At 55.4% G+C, this 16,697-nt stretch overlaps 1 protein-coding gene and 1 long non-coding RNA gene across 4 annotated transcripts; one reads left to right on the top strand and one right to left on the bottom strand.

Moving 5' to 3' along the window:
- Positions 1-5,672: 5,672 nt before the first annotated feature.
- IGSF8 (immunoglobulin superfamily member 8) lies at positions 5,673-16,409 on the bottom strand. Of its 2 annotated transcripts, XM_040411834.1 has the most exons (6): positions 16,264-16,409; positions 10,963-11,337; positions 7,889-8,338; positions 7,384-7,806; positions 6,351-6,761; positions 5,673-6,047 (listed from the first exon to the last, which is right to left on the bottom strand). In XM_040411834.1, exons 1-6 carry the CDS (start codon positions 16,379-16,381, stop codon positions 5,926-5,928), a joined length of 1,899 nt encoding a protein of 632 aa, XP_040267768.1. In that variant the 5' UTR covers positions 16,382-16,409; the 3' UTR covers positions 5,673-5,925. The 2 variants fall into 2 exon arrangements, with proteins under 2 accessions (XP_040267768.1, XP_040267769.1); XM_040411835.1 differs by lacking the exon at positions 6,351-6,761.
- On the top strand, positions 6,808-7,391 carry LOC120981993. 2 transcript variants are annotated; one of them, XR_005774822.1, is made up of 3 exons: positions 6,808-6,853; positions 7,094-7,257; positions 7,336-7,391. It is a non-coding gene; the product is annotated as an uncharacterized LOC120981993 (long non-coding RNA). The 2 variants fall into 2 exon arrangements; XR_005774821.1 differs by having other exon boundaries at positions 7,295-7,336.
- Positions 16,410-16,697: the final 288 nt, after the last annotated feature.

The raw sequence follows: 16,697 nt of genomic DNA, 5'->3' as shown, positions 1-16,697 counted from the left end.
GGCTCTCCCTCTAATCCCATACAGACCAGCGCTCGACATGTATGTTGTATGATCTCATCATATAGGAGAGTATCCTCCCACAGACCAGGGTGTATTACCCTCAGTAACTGGTTAAAGTAGCGTGACAATGGGGGGGGGGGGACCATAGAGGACACAGGGATCGGCGTTACCTACGGGTTTGGGTTTTGCTCCGACAAGTTCCGCTGACCCCTACGCTCTTGACCGTGAGATTCCTTACATCAGACAAGAGGCGTAGATCGAGACTGAAAACGTCCACGGACCATCCGAGAGGTGAGCGCCTCCACCTCGATGTGCAAACCGGCCACTACTGGTGACCCACTGAGGAAATGCAATACCGTGTAATCCTACCGCCCGCGAGGACGGGCGAGACACGACTAAGAAGCTGCGGCCCTTACTACAGTGACAAGTCTGGGTATCAGGGAGAACGGAGACCGTCATGTACTATACGTATTATGGGTTATGTCCATCACGTCAAATTATCTCATTACTGGTCATGGTTTGTGGTAGATCCGTGTATTTCTGTAGGTTGTGCTTCAGAACATATATCCATCAAATATATGGGAAATATATTTTGGTTGCCTCATACCAGACTGGGACGTCGCGTGTTCTGTACCCGATCAGGCACACACCAGACTGGGACGTCGCGTGTTCTGTACCCGATCAGGCACACACCAGACTGGGACGTCGCGTGTTCTGTACCCGATCAGGCACACACCAGACTGGGACGTCGCGTGTTCTGTACCCGATCAGGCACACACCAGACTGGGACGTCGCGTGTTCTGTACCCGATCAGGCACACACCAGACTGGGACGTCGCGTGTTCTGTACCCGATCAGGCACACACCAGACTGGGACGTCGCGTGTTCTGTACCCGATCAGGCACACACCAGACTGGGACGTCGCGTGTTCTGTACCCGATCAGGCACACACCAGACTGGGACGTCGCGTGTTCTGTACCCGATCAGGCACACACCAGACTGGGACGTCACGTGTTCTGTACCCGATCAGGCACACACCAGACTGGGACGTCGCGTGTTCTGTACCCGATCAGGCACACACCAGACTGGGACGTCGCGTGTTCTGTACCCGATCAGGCACACACCAGACTGGGACGTCGCGAGTTCTGTAGCCGAGCAGGCACACACCAGACTGGGACGTCGCGTGTTCTGTACCCGATCAGGCACACACCAGACTGGGACGTCGCGTGTTCTGTACCCGATCAGGCACACACCAGACTGGGACGTCGCGTGTTCTGTACCCGATCAGGCACACACCAGACTGGGACGTCGCGAGTTCTGTACCCGATCAGGCACACACCAGACTGGGACGTCGCGTGTTCTGTACCCGATCAGGCACACACCAGACTGGGACGTCGCGTGTTCTGTACCCGATCAGGCACACACCAGACTGGGACGTCGCGTGTTCTGTACCCGATCAGGCACACACCAGACTGGGACGTCGCGTGTTCTGTACCCGATCAGGCACACACCAGACTGGGACGTCGCGTGTTCTGTACCCGATCAGGCACACACCAGACTGGGACGTCGCGTGTTCTGTACCCGATCAGGCACACACCAGACTGGGACGTCGCGAGTTCTGTACCCGATCAGGCACACACCAGACTGGGACGTCGCGTGTTCTGTACCCGATCAGGCACACACCAGACTGGGACGTCGCGTGTTCTGTACCCGATCAGGCACACACCAGACTGGGACGTCGCGTGTTCTGTACCCGATCAGGCACACACCAGACTGGGACGTCGCGTGTTCTGTACCCGATCAGGCACACACCAGACTGGGACGTCGCGTGTTCTGTACCCGATCAGGCACACACCAGACTGGGACGTCGCGTGTTCTGTACCCGATCAGGCACACACCAGACTGGGACGTCGCGTGTTCTGTACCCGATCAGGCACACACCAGACTGGGACGTCGCGTGTTCTGTACCCGATCAGGCACACACCAGACTGGGACGTCGCGTGTTCTGTACCCGATCAGGCACACACCAGACTGGGACGTCGCGTGTTCTGTACCCGATCAGGCACACAATGTTTCTTCCTTCAAACATAAAACAACTATATTCATTGTTAAATTGTTTTTATAAAATAATATAAATAACGTTCAAAAAGAAAAAAAAAATTCTGGGTTTTCCATCTGGAACTTTGAACTTCCGCCATCACGTATCGCCCTTCACTACATAGAAACCTAGAATGTGTCGGCAGATAAGAACCATGTGGCCCATCTAGTCTGCCCAATATACTGAGTACTATGGATAGCCCCCGGCCCTATCTTATATGAAGGATGGCCTTATGCCTATCCCATGCATGCTTAACCCCTTCACTGTATTTGCAGCTACCACTTCTGCAGGAAGGCTATTCCATGCATCCACTACTCTCTCAGTACAGTAATACTTCCTGATATTACTGTTAACCCTTTGCCCCTCTAATCTAACACTATGTCCTCTTGTAGCAGTTTTTCTTCTCTCCTCTTTTCCCTTGTTGATTCCCTTTATGTATTTAGCAGTTTCTCTCATCTCCCCTCTGTCTCGTCTTTCTTCCAAGCTATACATGTTAAGGTCCTTTAATCTTTCCTGGTAAGTTTTATCCTGCAATCCATGGACCAGTTTAGTAGCTCTTCTCTGAACTCTCTCCAAAGTATCAGTATCCTTCTGGAGATATGGTCTCCAGTACTGAGCACAATACTCCAGATGAGGTCTCACTAGTGCTCTGTAGAGCGGCATGAGCGCCCCCCTCTGTCTACTGGTAATGCCTCTCCCTATACACCCCAGCATTCTGCTAGCATCTCCTGCTGCTCTATGACATGGTCTGCCTACCTTTAAGTCTTCTGAAATAATGATCCCTAAATCCCTTTCCTCAGATACTGAGGTTAGGACTGTATCACTGATTGTATATTCTGCTCTTGGGTTTTTACGCCCCAGGTGCATTATCTTGCACTTAACATTACATTTTAGTTGCCAGATTTTTGACCATTGCTCTAGTTTTCCTAAATCCTTTTCCATTTGGTGTTTCCCTCCAGGAACATCAACCCTGTTACACATCTTTGTGTCATCAGCAAAAAGACACACCTCACCATCGAGGCCTTCTGCAATGTATATTAAACAATATGGGCCCCAGAACAGATCCCTGAGGTCCCCACTGGTAATAAGACCTTGGTCTGAATATACTCCATTGACTACAACCCTCTGCTGTCTGTCCCTCAGCCACTGCCTAATCCATTCCACAATATGGGAGTCCAAGCCCAAAGACTGCACTTTATTGATAAGCCTTCTATGTGGGACAGTATCGAAAGCTTTACTAAAGTCCAGATAAGCGATGTCTACTGCACCTCCGCCGTCTATTGTTTTAGTCACCCAATCAAAAAAATCTATAAGATTAGTTTGACATGATCTCCCTGAAGTAAACCCAGGCTGTTCTTCATCTTCCAATCCATGGGATTTTAGATGGTCCACAATCCTCTCCTTAAGTATGGTTTCCATTAATTTCCCCACTATTGATGTCAGGCTTACTGGCCTATAGTTGCCCGATTCCTCCCTACTACCTTTCTTGTGAATGGGCACAACATTTGCTAATTTCCAATCTTCTGGGACGACTCCTGTTGCCAGTGATAGGTTAAATAAATCTGTTAATGGTTTTGCTAGTTCACCGTTGAGCACTTTTAATAGCTTTGGGTGTATCCCATCAGGCCCCTGTCACTTATTTGTAGTAATATTAGACAGCTGACTTAGAACCTCTTCCTCTGTAAAGACACATGCGTCAAAAGATTCATTAGTCTTCTTTCCCAACTGAGGTCCTTTTCCTTCATTTTCCTTTGTAAAGACTGAACAGAAGTATTCATGGAGGCCGTCATCTAGTTCTTTATCTTCTTCCATATACCTTCCTTCTCTTGTTTTTAATTTGGTAATTCCTTGTTTTAGTTTCCTTTTTTCATTTATGTATCTGAAGAATGCCTTATCGCCTTATCTCACTGACTGAGCTCATTTCTCTTCTGCCTGTGCTTTAGAAGCTCTTATAACTTGTTTGGCCTCTCTCTGCCTAATCTTATAAATTTCCCTGTCATCCTCTTTTTAGTTTTTTTTTTTTATAATTCCTAAATGCTATCTTTTTGTTGTTAATGATTTTGGCCACTTCTGCTGAGTACCACAGTGGTCTCTTCCTTTTCTTGCTTTTACTGACAAGCCTAATGCAATTTTCTGTTGCCTTCAGTAGTGCCACTTTTAAGTAGTCCCATTTCTCCTGGACTCCAAAGAAACTGTTCCAATCTGATAGGGACTTGTATACCACTAATCTAATTGTAGAAAAGTCAGTTTTTCGAAAATCTAAAACTTTATGTTTTTGTGTGGTGTGACTCAGTCACTGTACTTATAGTAAACCACACTGACTGGTGATCACTAGATCCCAAGCTTTCCTCTACAGTAATATCAGATACCAAATTCCCATTTGTGAATACTAAATCTACAATGGCCTCCTTCCGGGTTGGCTCCTCCACTACTTGCTGTAGAGATAATCCCAGTAGGGAATTTAGAATATCTGTACTCCTGGCAGAACTTGCTATTTTGGTTTTCCAGTTTACATCAGGAAGATTGAAGTCTCCCATAATGATAACTTCCCCCTTCAATGTCATTTTAGCTATTTCCTCAACTAGTAGATCATATAATTCTTTGACTTGGCTAGGTGGTCTATATATCACACCTACACGAGTTACCTTATGATTATCAAGCTGCACGGTAACTTGTATCAAATTAGATTTTATGCTGTCTTTCACATACAGGGCCACCCCTCCCCCCTTCTTGCCTTCTCTGTCTTTCCTGTATAGAGAGAACCCTGGTATTGATATATCCCAGTCAGTCACTAGGATAACAGTAACAACTCTCTAAGCGGAGTGACTCCCACCAGCCGCCTCCTCCCACCAGCCGCCTCCTCCCCCCCGGACTCCTCCCACCAGCCGCCTCCTCCCCCCCGGACTCCTCCCACCAGCCGCCTCCTCCCCCCCGGACTCCTCCCACCAGCCGCCTCCCCCCCCCCGGACTCCTCCCACCAGCCGCCTCCTCCCCCCCGGACTCCTCCCACCAGCCGCCTCCTCCCCCCCGGACTCCTCCCACCAGCCGCCTCCCCCCCCCCGGACTCCTCCCACCAGCCGCCCCCCCCCCCCCGGACTCCTCCCACCAGCCGCCTCCCCCCCCCCGGACTCCTCCCACCAGCCGCCTCCCCCCCCCCGGACTCCTCCCACCAGCCGCCTCCTCCCCCCCGGACTCCTCCCACCAGCCGCCTCCTCCCCCCCGGACTCCTCCCACCAGCCGCCTCCTCCCCCCCGGACTCCTCCCACCAGCCGCCTCCTCCCCCCCGGACTCCTCCCACCAGCCGCCTCCTCCCCCCCGGACTCCTCCCACCAGCCGCCTCCTCCCCCCCGGACTCCTCCCACCAGCCGCCTCCTCCCCCCCGGACTCCTCCCACCAGCCGCCTCCTCCCCCCCGGACTCCTCCCACCAGCCGCCTCCTCCCCCCCGGACTCCTCCCACCAGCCGCCTCCTCCCACCAGCCACCTCCCCCCCAGACTCCTCCCACCAGCCGCCTCCTCCCCCCGGACTCCTCCCACCAGCCGCCTCCCTTTGACAGTGTGATAGTTGACGAAGAGATCAGAAACTTCACATTTTATTGGGTGTCTGTACACAGGGCCCCGCCCAGGGCGCTGAAGTCACAGGAGCCCCGCCGCCAATCACATGTAGCAGTAAGGATTGTTAACAAGCACCGCCATTGGCTGAGGGGAGGCGGGGCCTCATGAGGATGACATCATCAGTGCAGGTAAGAGAGACGTTCTGAAAGTCACATGACAAAGATATGGTGTCCATGCACCATGTGAGGAGAAGTGTGGCCCCCCCCCGGGCCCCTTCACCTCTTCCGGATGCGCAGATGTCGGATATAGCAGCAGGTGACCGTAGACAAAATGGTGATGCCGACGACCAGAGCGCTGGCAAAACCGCCGATCAGGGGGATCAAGAGCAGATCACGGGCTGAAAGAACACGCAAAGATGACATCATCAGAGGGGGAGGGGCATGTGGAGTGAGATATGGGGGGGGTAAGAGGCGGTGGAGGAGGATAGAAGCGAGGGGGGGGGGGGAAAGCAGTCACAGACAAGTGAGAATTTATACGATATGAAACATCAGACAGTGCCCAACTCTCAGACGTGGCTCCCCCATCACCAGACGTGGCTCCCCCATCACCAGACAGAAATTGCTCCACGCGCCAGACATTGCTCCACCCCCTCCCCATCATCACAGACATGGCTCCACCCCCACAGTGTCGTGGCACATACCTGGGGCATATGGGTAGAGTCTGATGGCATTGGACTTGGTGGAGGCAGCATTGTACCAGCTGTGGTCGGGGTACTGGAGCCAGGCGGTGACGGCACAGTGATAGGATCCCTCGTCCTCAGCCTGGACATTGTAGAGACGCAGTCGGTGGCACTCCGCTCCCACCTTGTCTGTGCTCAGCTCCCCACCGGAGACGCGAGCCCCCACCTCAGACACACCCTGGCGGGTCACCGATGCCACCAGTCTGCCTGTTCTCTCATGTGGCTCCTTCCCAATCAGCTCCACCCACCAGCCGACCGCGACATGAAGAGATGGTGGCGGGACGTCCACCGAGATATTACAGAGCAAGACCGCCGTGTCACCACGATAGATGGAGGCGGAGTCCAGCACAGCGAAGGCCTTCACAACGATGTCTGCAAGGGTGGAGCAAAGAGGAGGTTAGAGCCTTCGCCCCCCCACCAGAGGTCTCTACAGTCCGACCAGTCGTCGCCTTCCCCCGGCAGAGGTCTCTACTGTCAGACCAGTCGTCGCCTTCCCCCGGCAGAGATCTCTACTGTTAGACCAGTCGTCGCCTTCCCCCGGCAGAGGTCTCTACTGTCAGACCAGTCCTCGCCTTCCCCCGGCAGGGGTCTCTACTGTCAGAGCCTTCGCCCCACCCCCGGCAGAGGGCTCTACTGTCAGAGCCTTCGCCCCACCCCCGGCAGAGGGCTCTACTGTCAGAGCCTTCGCCCCACCCCCGGCAGAGGGCTCTACTGTCAGACCAGTCGTCGCCTTCCCCCGGCAGAGGTCTCTACTGTCAGACCAGTCGTCGCCTTCCCCCGGCAGAGGTCTCTACTGTCAGACCAGTCGTCGCCTTCCCCCGGCAGAGGTCTCTACTGTCAGACCAGTCGTCGCCTTCCCCCGGCAGAGGTCTCTACTGTCAGAGCCTTCGCCCCCCCTGGCAGAGGTCTCTACAGTCAGAGCAGTCATCGCCTTCCCCCTGCAGAGGTCTCTACTGTAACACTATGGGAGTCTCCCGAGGCAGAAAGATCTCACCCTGTGGTCTCATCAGCACTCTCAGGCTGGGTGAGGTCTTGGTGGACACTTCCTCTTGCCGGGCTCCGGGGTAGGTGACGGACGCAGTCACCTGGCAGTAGTAGGCGCCGGTGTCTCCAGGCTGAGCAGAGTATATTCTGAGGCGGAAGGTGCCCGGGGAAGGGGAGATCTTCTCCAGAGAGAGGTGTCTCGTTCCCACGTCTTGCCCCACGTACTGCTCTCCCAGCTGCACCGCTCCCTCGGCACTCACGGACGCCACCAAATGTCCTGGAGAATCAGTGGTAGATGTCACCCACCACTGCACAGAGAAGACGAGGTCCAGGGGAGGGGGTGTCAGCATGGACACATTGCAGAACATCTCCAGGGTGTCTCCAGACTGGACGTGCAGCTCTCGAGGCCTGGACGAGACCTGCAGCTGGGAGTCTGGAGAGAGAAAGAGAGACCTCGTTAGAGTGCAAGCTCTGCCGGCCGCCTCTGGGGCTTGTGTTACACCTAGGCTGCTCACCGATTGTCTGCACTGACACCTGGGCCAGCACCGACCTCTTCTCCGAGATCTTCTGCCACTCGCCGTCCGGGTCCTGGATCCACTGGGCGGTGGTGCAGTGGTAGGTGCCGGCATCCTGTGGCCGCAGCCGGGCGATCACCATTTTGTAGGTGGAGTTGGCAGTTTTCTCCACCCGGATCTCCTCATTGAGGTAGCGCTGCCTGTAGCGGGCTGGCTCCACGCTGAAGTCCCAGCGCACAGATATGATGTCCTGCAGAGTGTCCCGTCCAACTGGAGCGCCGGGGGCGCTGACCCCAAAGGACACAGAGAGGTGGGTGTGCTGCGAAGTGGTGGCCAGCGCCCAACAGGACAGGTGCAGCTCTCGTCCCTCCACCAGGTGGAGCTGCAGCAGGGACGACACACGACCCTTATTCATCCCCTTAGAAGAGACCTGCAGGGTGTCCGGCAGCACTGCAAGACAGAAGAAGGAGCCTTAGAGAGCCCCCTGCAGGGTGGAATGGATGAGCCTCAGCACCCCTGTAGTGTGGAATGGATGAGCCTCAGCGTGGAAACAAGAAAACAAGGAGAAAACCTGGTAATCCGATCCACCGCTCCATTAAAACGGCCGCACGGACAATATCAGCATCGGAGACACCAACAAAATGCTGAAGCTACTCAAAACTTTTGAAAATAATTTGAAAAGTGAACTCTCATCAACTAGACGTCCTATTCGGTATAATATTATGGAGAACGTAGCCCCAATGGGATGGATTAGAGCTGCCCCCCCCCCCCCCCCCCTTCACATATGAATGGAATGATTACCTGGATGACTGCGCGGCCGGGGGGGGGGGATCCCTGACTGCAGCGCACACAGAACCAGCCAATCTCCACAGATCTTCTAACCCTCACCAGCTCAGATCAAAGCCATGGAGAAGACACAATAACCCCCCCACCACCATTGTGCAGGACCCACAAAATGTCAGAACGTCTACAGAGAAAAACACAGAACAACGTGGGCTTTAAAATGCACATCCACAACCCAACATCAAGACGCTCCCTCACCAGAGACAGGGCACACCCCAACTAGTGGAAGAGACCCGCCATGGAAGCCCGCTAATACTCCAGCTCCCCGTCTATATCTCCATCCACTCCCCATAGACTTAGGGCCCCACACAACAAATATTTACAAACCAAATACGGCATTAGCGAGGACACCCCCCCCCCAAAGCACATCTGACAGGACACCCCCCACTCATCAATCACTTCTCTACACCTGTTTCATCCCAGTCATGTCCGATACTTGATCACCCCACCTTTCCTCCAGAGCCTACAGAAATAAACCCCTTTGACAACCTGACTACATATTACAGCCTCACAGGAGAGTTGTTAGCTACTACCGCCAAACATCCCAGTACAGCCATAGATACCCTCAGCTAACATACGACTACATCCGCTACCATTCTGACAACTCAAGGTCCTCCTCCAACTCGTTCCTTTCCTATACCTTGTGGAAAAACCTAAGATTTCCCGGGAAAATATGTTACACAATACTACAAACCTACACCAGGAAAAGAGCTACACCGAGAGGAGAAAGGTCCAACAGGGGAAAACGTCCGAAGCCCCCCCCCCCAACAGCCCTAAAAGAGAACCCCGATCCACGGTTACAACCTTCAACCTCTTCAACAGCACAACCCCTCCCAATAGCCCTAAAAGAACCCCGACCCACACAGCGCACCAAACACGTCTGTTACTAAGGGGCCTGTAAGATAGTAAGCCTCTGGAATCTTACACTGACCTGAAGACATTCTGAAGAAATCTTACAATAAAGACATTTTAGAGGTTGAAAATATAAAAAATCCATCTAAACATACTACAGACAACACCGACCCTGGCCCGGCGGAACAGACAAACATCAGGAGATCAACTACAGAGGAGACCGGAATAAAACGGAATAACAGCCGGCGGGATAGCGATACCAGACATGTGGACTACGGACAGGAAGCGACAGCGTATATCAGGAGATCATCCCAAAATGTGATCAAAGGCTAAATAAACTAGTAAAAAAAACAAAACGCAGTCAGCATAAAATATACCTTCAAAATAATAAATAAATAAACTTCTTAATGCCAAGGAATCTGTGCACACCATACTTCTATCACCGACCCCCGGACAACCAACTACCTCCATCCTTCCCACCACTTAGACCTGTTCCTCCCGAGCTGCCTCCACGACTCCAGCCGGCTGGTTCAGGAGCTGCCCCGTTATGACCTCTACATGAGCTCGGAATACATAGCGCAAGAAACACCAACTGGACCCTCCACCCATCACAGGTCGATCTCCTTACTAAAAAATAATTCTGTCCTATATAACAAATCAATATATCCCCCATGTAAAGGAACAGCTATGGGGACAGGAGAAGCGCCATCCTCTGCAGATCTCTTCATGGGCCCGTCTGAAGAACATCATATCGGGAACCATCCCAGATAGAAAGAGGAGATCATCTACTCCAGGAGATCTATAGACGACATCTTCATTATCTGAGAACACCGCTCTCCTGCACCCCAACTATAAGAAGATAGAAATCACCAACAAAACCCTTCCACCACAAGACCATACAGCCAATAGAAAGCCATCCGATGAGGACTTCTGGAAGAAAGCTTCCATAACAATTCATTCATGATGTGTGTAAGAGAAGACGAGTAACACAAACCGGACGCCTGGAGCGCATCAAAGACATCCAGAAAATACACCCAAAACACTGGAGGCGGACCTCGCAAACTATCCTCCTACTAAACTCTGAATCGCATATGGACGAGCACCCACCAGCAGCCGCCCCCGCCCCCACAACCACCAGCAGGCGGCCGCCCCCACAACCACCAGCAGGCGGCCGCCCCCACAACCACCAGCAGGCGGCCGCCCCCACAACCACCAGCAGGCAGCCGCCCCCACAACCGCCAGCAGGCAGCCGCCCCCACAACCGCCAGCAACACTGCCAGTGAGACATGGATGAGCCTCAGTGCCGCCCCCCGCAGTGTAGAATGGATGAGTCTCAGCACCACCCCCCGGAGTGAGACATGGATGATCCCGGCACTAACCCGTCATGGTGATCTTGGCGCTGTAGCTCCCCAGGTAGCGGGCGTCGGTGGTTGGCGTGTAGCACTCGTAGACGCCTTCATCTTCCTTGCGCAGGCGCTGGATGCGGAGTTCCACACTGTCCCCGCCAAGGCGGTGGATGGAGACGTCTCCGCTGGCGACTCGCGGCCTGAAGACAGCGTAGGAGAAGTTGGGGTCCTTTGTGCTGACGATGGCAATGGAGATGTCGGGGGCCCCGGGACGGTACACAAACCACTCAAAGTTCTGCACCGCCGGGCCCTCATAGCCACTGACATTACAGGGTATGGAGACAGCCACCCCCTCCACACGGTACAGGGGGCCCCCAGGAACCTTCACCTCCCGGCCAGCACACCACCCTGAGACACAGGAGACAATCAGCATGACAATTACTACTGCACAGAGAGGTCAAATCGAGGAGGACACACGACAGGGAGGAGGAGGAGGAGGAGGAGGAGGACACACATGACAGGGAGGAGGAGGAGGACACACATGACAGGGAGGAGGAGGAGGAGGAGGAGGACACACATGACAGGGAGGAGGAGGACACACATGACAGGGAGGAGGAGGAGGAGGACACACATGACAGGGAGGAGGAGGAGGAGGAGGAGGAGGAGGAGGACACACATGACAGGGAGGAGGAGGAGGAGGAGGAGGAGGAGGAGGAGGACACACATGACAGGGAGGAGGAGGAGGAGGACACACATGACAGGGAGGAGGAGGACACACATGACAGGGAGGAGGAGGACACACATGACAGGGAGGAGGAGGACACACATGACAGGGAGGAGGAGGACACACATGACAGGGAGAATGACACACATGACAGGGAGGAGGAGGAGGAGGACACACATGACAGGGAGGAGGAGGAGGAGGAGGAGGACACACATGACAGGGAGGAGGAGGAGGAGGACACACATGACAGGGAGGAGGAGGAGGAGGACACACATGACAGGGAGGAGGAGGACACACATGACAGGGAGGAGGAGGAGGAGGAGGAGGACACACATGACAGGGAGGAGGAGGACACACATGACAGGGAGAATGACACACATGACAGGGAGGAGGAGGAGGAGGACACACATGACAGGGAGGAGGAGGAGGAGGAGGACACACATGACAGGGAGGAGGAGGAGGAGGACACACATGACAGGGAGGAGGAGGACACACATGACAGGGAGGAGGAGGAGGAGGAGGACACACATGACAGGGAGGAGGAGGACACACATGACAGGGAGGAGGAGGAGGACACACATGACAGGGAGGAGGAGGAGGACACACATGACAGGGAGGAGGAGGAGGACACACATGACAGGGAGGAGGAGGAGGAGGAGGAGGAGGAGGAGGACGACACACATGACAGGGAGGAGGAGGAGGAGGAGGACACACATGACAGGGAGGAGGAGGAGGAGGAGGAGGACACACATGACAGGGAGGAGGAGGAGGAGGAGGACACACATGACAGGGAGGAGGAGGACACACATGACAGGGAGGAGGAGGAGGAGGACACACATGACAGGGAGGAGGAGGAGGAGGACACACATGACAGGGAGGAGGAGGAGGAGGACACACATGACAGGGAGGAGGAGGACACACATGACAGGGAGGAGGAGGAGGAGGACACACATGACAGGGAGGAGGAGGAGGAGGACACACATGACAGGGAGGAGGAGGAGGAGGACACACATGACAGGGAGGAGGAGGACACACATGACAGGGAGGAGGAGGACACACATGACAGGGAGGAGGAGGACACACATGACAGGGAGGAGGAGGACACACATGACAGGGAGGAGGAGGACACACATGACAGGGAGAATGACACACATGACAGGGAGGAGGAGGAGGAGGAGGAGGACACACATGACAGGGAGGAGGAGGAGGAGGAGGAGGACACACATGACAGGGAGGAGGAGGAGGAGGACACACATGACAGGGAGGAGGAGGACACACATGACAGGGAGGAGGAGGAGGAGGAGGACACACATGACAGGGAGGAGGAGGACACACATGACAGGGAGGAGGAGGACACACATGACAGGGAGGAGGAGGAGGAGGAGGACACACATGACAGGGAGGAGGAGGAGGAGGAGGAGGAGGAGGAGGACACACATGACAGGGAGGAGGAGGAGGAGGACACACATGACAGGGAGGAGGAGGACACACATGACAGGGAGGAGGAGGAGGAGGAGGACACACATGACAGGGAGGAGGAGGAGGAGGAGGACACACATGACAGGGAGGAGGAGGAGGAGGAGGACACACATGACAGGGAGGAGGAGGAGGAGGAGGACACACATGACAGGGAGGAGGAGGAGGACACACATGACAGGGAGGAGGAGGAGGACACACATGACAGGGAGGAGGAGGACACACATGACAGGGAGGAGGAGGACACACATGACAGGGAGGAGGAGGAGGAGGAGGACACACATGACAGGGAGGAGGAGGACACACATGACAGGGAGGAGGAGGAGGAGGAGGACACACATGACAGGGAGGAGGAGGAGGAGGAGGACACACATGACAGGGAGGAGGAGGAGGAGGAGGACACACATGACAGGGAGGAGGAGGAGGACACACATGACAGGGAGGAGGAGGAGGACACACATGACAGGGAGGAGGAGGAGGAGGACACACATGACAGGGAGGAGGAGGAGGAGGACACACATGACAGGGAGGAGGAGGAGGAGGACACACATGACAGGGAGGAGGAGGAGGAGGACACACATGACAGGGAGGAGGAGGAGGAGGACACACATGACAGGGAGGAGGAGGAGGAGGACACACATGACAGGGAGGAGGAGGAGGAGGACACACATGACAGGGAGGAGGAGGACACACATGACAGGGAGGAGGAGGACACACATGACAGGGAGGAGGAGGACACACATGACAGGGAGGAGGAGGAGGAGGAGGAGGACACACATGACAGGGAGGAGGAGGACACACATGACAGGGAGGAGGAGGACACACATGACAGGGAGGAGGAGGACACACATGACAGGGAGGAGGAGGAGGAGGAGGAGGAGGAGGAGGACACACATGACAGGGAGGAGGAGGAGGACACACATGACAGGGAGGAGGAGGAGGACACACATGACAGGGAGGAGGAGGAGGACACACATGACAGGGAGGAGGAGGAGGACACACATGACAGGGAGGAGGAGGAGGACACACATGACAGGGAGGAGGAGGAGGACACACATGACAGGGAGGAGGAGGAGGACACACATGACAGGGAGGAGGAGGAGGACACACATGACAGGGAGGAGGAGGAGGACACACATGACAGGGAGGAGGAGGAGGACACACATGACAGGGAGGAGGAGGAGGACACACATGACAGGGAGGAGGAGGAGGACACACATGACAGGGAGGAGGAGGAGGACACACATGACAGGGAGGAGGAGGAGGACACACATGACAGGGAGGAGGACACACATGACAGGGAGGAGGAGGAGGACACACATGACAGGGAGGAGGAGGAGGACACACATGACAGGGAGGAGGAGGAGGACACACATGACAGGGAGGAGGAGGAGGACACACATGACAGGGAGGAGGAGGAGGACACACATGACAGGGAGGAGGAGGAGGACACACATGACAGGGAGGAGGAGGAGGACACACATGACAGGGAGGAGGAGGAGGACACACATGACAGGGAGGAGGAGGAGGACACACATGACAGGGAGGAGGAGGAGGACACACATGACAGGGAGGAGGAGGAGGACACACATGACAGGGAGGAGGAGGAGGACACACATGACAGGGAGGAGGAGGAGGACACACATGACAGGGAGGAGGAGGAGGACACACATGACAGGGAGGAGGAGGAGGACACACATGACAGGGAGGAGGAGGAGGACACACATGACAGGGAGGAGGAGGAGGACACACATGACAGGGAGGAGGAGGAGGACACACATGACAGGGAGGAGGAGGAGGACACACATGACAGGGAGGAGGAGGAGGACACACATGACAGGGAGGAGGAGGACACACATGACAGGGAGGAGGAGGACACACATGACAGGGAGGAGGAGGAGGAGGAGGAGGACACACATGACAGGGAGGAGGAGGACACACATGACAGGGAGGAGGAGGAGGAGGAGGACACACATGACAGGGAGGAGGAGGAGGAGGAGGACACACATGACAGGGAGGAGGAGGAGGACACACATGACAGGGAGGAGGAGGAGGACACACATGACAGGGAGGAGGAGGAGGACACACATGACAGGGAGGAGGAGGAGGAGGAGGACACACATGACAGGGAGGAGGAGGAGGACGACACACATGACAGGGAGGAGGAGGAGGACGACACACATGACAGGGAGGAGGAGGACGACACACATGACAGGGAGGAGGAGGACGACACACATGACAGGGAGGAGGAGGACGACACACATGACAGGGAGGAGGAGGAGGACACACATGACAGGGAGGAGGAGGAGGACACACATGACAGGGAGGAGGAGGAGGACACACATGACAGGGAGGAGGAGGAGGACACACATGACAGGGAGGAGGACGACACACATGACAGGGAGGAGGAGGACGACACACATGACAGGGAGGAGGAGGACGACACACATGACAGGGAGGAGGAGGACGACACACATGACAGGGAGGAGGAGGAGGAGGAGGAGGAGGACGACACACATGACAGGGAGGAGGAGGACGACACACATGACAGGGAGGAGGAGGACGACACACATGACAGGGAGGAGGAGGACGACACACATGACATGACAGGGAGGAGGAGGACACACATGACAGGGAGGAGGAGGCACACATGACAGGGAGGAGGAGGAGGCACACATGACATGACGGAGGAGGAGGAGGCACACATGACATGACGGAGGAGGAGGAGGAGGACACACATGACAGGGAGGAGGAGGACACACATGACAGGGAGGAGGAGGACACACATGACAGGGAGGAGGAGGACACACATGACATGACGGAGGAGGAGGCACACATGACATGACGGAGGAGGAGGCACACATGACATGACGGAGGAGGAGGCACACATGACATGACGGAGGAGGCGGCACACATGACATGACGGAGGAGGAGGCACACATGACATGACGGAGGAGGAGGCACACATGACATGACGGAGGAGGAGGCACACATGACATGACGGAGGAGGAGGCACACATGACATGACGGAGGAGGAGGCACACATGACATGACGGAGGAGGAGGCACACATGACATGACGGAGGAGGAGGCACACATGACACGACGGAGGAGGTCACACATGACACGACTCACCGGCAGTACACACGATGAGGAGGAGCAGAGCAGACTCCATACTGCACCTCATCCCGAGTGTCCAACGGGCCCGAGATAACAGCGGCTCCTCCCCTCTAGTAACACACGCCCATCCCATGGACAACCCCGCCCATCCCCTGTACCAGGCACAAGCTACCTTCGTACCAGTTCCCGCCCCCAGAGCGTACACTCTCATAACAGCTCCGCCCTCTAAACAGTCGTGCACCTGCTCCGACCTCCTTCTTCCCGCCTAAATCGGGTTGTTTAGGGGGCGCGGCCATTACAACACGAACAGAAGCCCCGCCCCCTATACGTCAGCCATAGAATGACAAGACGAGAGTCGCGTCATATCTGTCACCTCAGTAATAGCAGCACCGTCCGTGTACAGGTCTATACACCTCAGTATTATCAGCACCGTCCGTGTACAGGTCTAT

Source organism: Bufo bufo, chromosome 11 (assembly GCF_905171765.1).
Source record: "Bufo bufo chromosome 11, aBufBuf1.1, whole genome shotgun sequence".
Taxonomy (NCBI): Eukaryota; Metazoa; Chordata; class Amphibia; order Anura; family Bufonidae; genus Bufo; species Bufo bufo.
The sequence above is the reverse complement of the archived record's forward strand: the minus strand, read 5'-3'. Positions and strand labels throughout refer to the sequence as shown.